This window comes from Corylus avellana, chromosome 5, assembly GCF_965113065.1.
Source record: "Corylus avellana chromosome 5, dhCorAvel1.hap1.2, whole genome shotgun sequence".
Classification (NCBI taxonomy): Eukaryota; Viridiplantae; Streptophyta; class Magnoliopsida; order Fagales; family Betulaceae; genus Corylus; species Corylus avellana.
Genome location: NC_142494.1, coordinates 4,593,830 through 4,597,368, shown reverse-complemented (window position 1 = coordinate 4,597,368; position 3,539 = coordinate 4,593,830). Strand labels below are relative to the sequence as shown.

Below are 3,539 nucleotides of genomic sequence, written 5' to 3'. Positions count from 1 at the left end.
CTGACAAATTAGTCAAGTCATATATATGAGTACTCGTAATGTTACGCTTAATTCCATCCCCTAGTTCAATCAGATGAGACATAATTAATCAAGATTATTAGTTTAATTTTTTTTTATAGACATGTAAAAAAAAAAAAGAGAAGGAAAATGCTACACTTAATTTGACTTCTTTATATCTATTTTTCAATATTTATGAGAGACTTTTAAAACCACCATAAAATTAAAATTCAATAAAAATTCATCTTATAATTATATCTAATTGTTGTTTTAAAAGTTGCCTATAAATGTAATACATATGTGTGAAGAAGTGAGAATAAGTGTAGTAATATTACTTTATATATACACATCATAACCCTTGTAATCGTGAACGGACTCTTTGGTGGTTAATTAAGATGTTACTTCTGTTGATATGTCAATAAAACATCCTTAATTGGGACCAGTTAGAACATTGCATCAAGCTAAAAACGTTATTTTGGCTGCCCAAGTTGGGAACCATAAACCCTACGTAAACTCGCCATCATATTCCCCCTTCCCCTGTTTGCTTTAAAAAAAAAAAAAAAAAAAAAAAAAAAAAAAAAAAAAAACCTCTCCATCATATCGCAGCCCATGCGTTTCACGTACGCTATGTTAATTAACTGATCAACCAAACATTTGTCGGTGGCCAGTGTCCCACAAGTACTTAATGAAAGAAATTCTATATATAGCGGTTCACGACTACCATACGTGGAATGTCACCAATCTGCGTATTCCCCTTATCCCACAGTTTCTCTTTGCCTCAAGGCTTTCCAAAATAACACAATGATAAAGACACCTCTTCTTGTCGACCACAAATGTGGGCAGTCCCGATGCTCAGCAAAAACACAAACTTCCCCTTTACAAGTTGAAAGACAGTCCGCCAATTACAAGCCAAGCTTCTGGAGTTACGATTTTGTGCAGTCCTTAAACAATCATTATGCGGTAAGCATGAACCATTTCTTTATATGTATAACACCAACGTGTGCTTTATTTATTTCCCCCACCTTGATTTCGATTTTAAGATTAAAAATTATTATCATTAACGTACGGTATACATATTTAGATATCTCAAATTGTGATCATGCATGCAGGATGAAAAGTACAAAGATAGGGCAAAGAAGCTGGAGGAGGATGTGAGGAGTATGATTCATAATGAAAGTGCCGACTTATTGGCAACTCTTGAACTGATTGATGATGTTCAAAGATTAGGTTTGGGATACCGATTTGAGAGGGAAATAACAAGAGCCCTTGACAACTTTGCATCTTCAAAAGGCTGTAATGATGAAAGAATTGAGAAGAGTCTCCATGCTACTGCCTTAAGCTTTAGGCTCCTCAGACAACAAGGCTATCAGGTCTCTCAAAGTACGTATATGATACACTCGCTAATTAAAGCATCTTGATTTCATTTCCCATGTTCATCTCACCATCTTCTTATATCATATTTGTATGAAACGCAGATGCATTTAACAGTTTCAAGGAGGATAGTGGGAATTTCAAGGAAAGCCTTACAAAGGATGTCAAAGGAATGTTGAGTCTATATGAAGCTTCTTATCTTGCTTTTGAAGGAGAAAGCCTCTTGGACGAGGCCATGGCGTTCACAAGAATTCATCTCAAGGACCTCAAACGAGATGTGAGCAAAAGCATGGCAGAACAAGTTAGTCATGCATTGGAGGTTCCATTACACCATAGAATGCTAAGGCTAGAAGCTCGGTGGTATATTGAGGCATACAATAAGAGGGAAGATGCAAATTATCTTCTACTTGAACTTGCAAAGTTGGATTTTAACATAGTGCAATCTGTGTTTCAAAGAGAACTTCAAGATATGTCAAGGTAAGTAAGAAATGTTTGAAGTATTTGTTCACATAAGCAATTAAGGTAGACTTTTGTTAAAAGTAGAAAATTGACTTTGCCATGACTTGAATCTTAAGTTGAAAACTTATTTGGTTTCACTTTATGACTTTTAGGTGGTGGAAAGATATGGGCCTGGCAAACAAGTTGAGCTTCACTAGAGATAGATTGATGGAATGCTATTTTTGGACAATAGGAATGGCCTTTGAACCTCAATTAAGTAATTTTCGTAAAGGGTTAACGAAAGTGGCTGCTCTTGTTACCACCATTGATGATGTCTATGATGTTTATGGTACCTTGGATGAATTAGAGCTATTTACTGATGCGGTTGAAAGGTTAATTCTTGATAACTATTCCCTTAATTTCCCCTTTCCCAACCCCACCCCACCCAAAAAAATAAAATAAAAATAAAAATATGAGACAAAAAGATAGAAAAACTTGGAATGTAATGGAATCCCTTACTTATAAATTTTATGTTATACAACTATGAGAATCATACTCTTAATTTCTCGATGCATGGAGTTTTCAGATGGGATATCAATGCCGTGAAAAATCTTCCCCACTATATGAAGTTATGCTTCTTAGCTCTCTACAACACTATTAATGAGATGGTATATGAAACACTTAAGGAGAAAGGAGATAACACCCTTCCATACCTAACAAAAGCAGTATGTGCAACCATTCTATTGTTTTTTTTTTTTTTTTTTTTTTATATGAATAGAATTTCCATTGAAATATTAAACCTAATAGTCTTGGGGTTTCTTCTTTTATTTTAGTGGGCTGACCTGTGCAAAACATTCCTACAAGAAGCAAAGTGGAGTTACAACAAAGATATGCCAACCTTCAAGGACTATCTTGATAATGCTTGGTTATCGGTTTCGGGGGCGATTGCCCTTGTTCATTCTTATTTTTTCTTGAATCAAGAGTTCACAAAGCAGGGACTTGAGGGCTTAGAAAAATACCACGACCTTTTGCGTTGGCCTTCAATTATTTTTCGACTTTGCAATGATCTCAGTACTTCAGCGGTATTCATTTTACAGCATTCCATAGTGTCTTTTGTGTTGAATGAATTTTAAGGTCTATATGATCATCTTTGGAAGCACTACTTCATACTAACATATTTAGCTGCTTATTTGAAATACAGGGAGAGTTAAAGAGAGGAGAAACTGTAAATTCAATTCATTGCTACATGCGTGAAACTGGTGTTTCCGAGGAAATTGCTAGCAAACACATGAGAAACATGATTGATAGGACTTGGAAAAAGATGAATGAAGAGCGAGTAGTTGATTCTCCATTTGGGGAAGATTTAGTGGTAACAGCAATCAACCTTGCTCGGATTGCTCAATGCACATACCAATATGGAGATGGGCATGGAGCACCAGACAAAAAAGCAAAAAATCGAGTCCTGTCATTAATAATAGAGCCTGTTTGAATCATTGAGAAATAGACCTTTCTCTATCAATTTCGAACATGTACGTGTGGCAAAGACGTGTGCCGAAAATGAAAAACTAGTTGCAAATAAAGTAGCTTTTGGCTACGTTTGATTACAATTTTGTTTTCTATCTTAAATTTTGTTTTTTGTTTTTTTGTTTTTTTTTTGTTTTTAACATAAATATATTTATAAATAACTCAAAACTCATAAGCTTAATTTTTGGGTTGGGTCATGTCTTAGCATG

General features: G+C 34.9%; 1 protein-coding gene across 1 annotated transcript; it reads left to right on the top strand.

The window, feature by feature from the left end:
* Window positions 1-746: 746 nt before the first annotated feature.
* On the top strand, window positions 747-3,299 carry LOC132182729 (putative terpene synthase 12). Its single transcript, XM_059596053.2, has 7 exons — window positions 747-957; window positions 1,107-1,377; window positions 1,473-1,845; window positions 1,980-2,198; window positions 2,393-2,531; window positions 2,640-2,888; window positions 3,008-3,299. Exons 1-7 carry the CDS (start codon window positions 799-801, stop codon window positions 3,293-3,295), a joined length of 1,698 nt encoding a protein of 565 aa, XP_059452036.2. The 5' UTR covers window positions 747-798; the 3' UTR covers window positions 3,296-3,299.
* The last annotated feature ends 240 nt before the right edge of the window (window positions 3,300-3,539 follow it).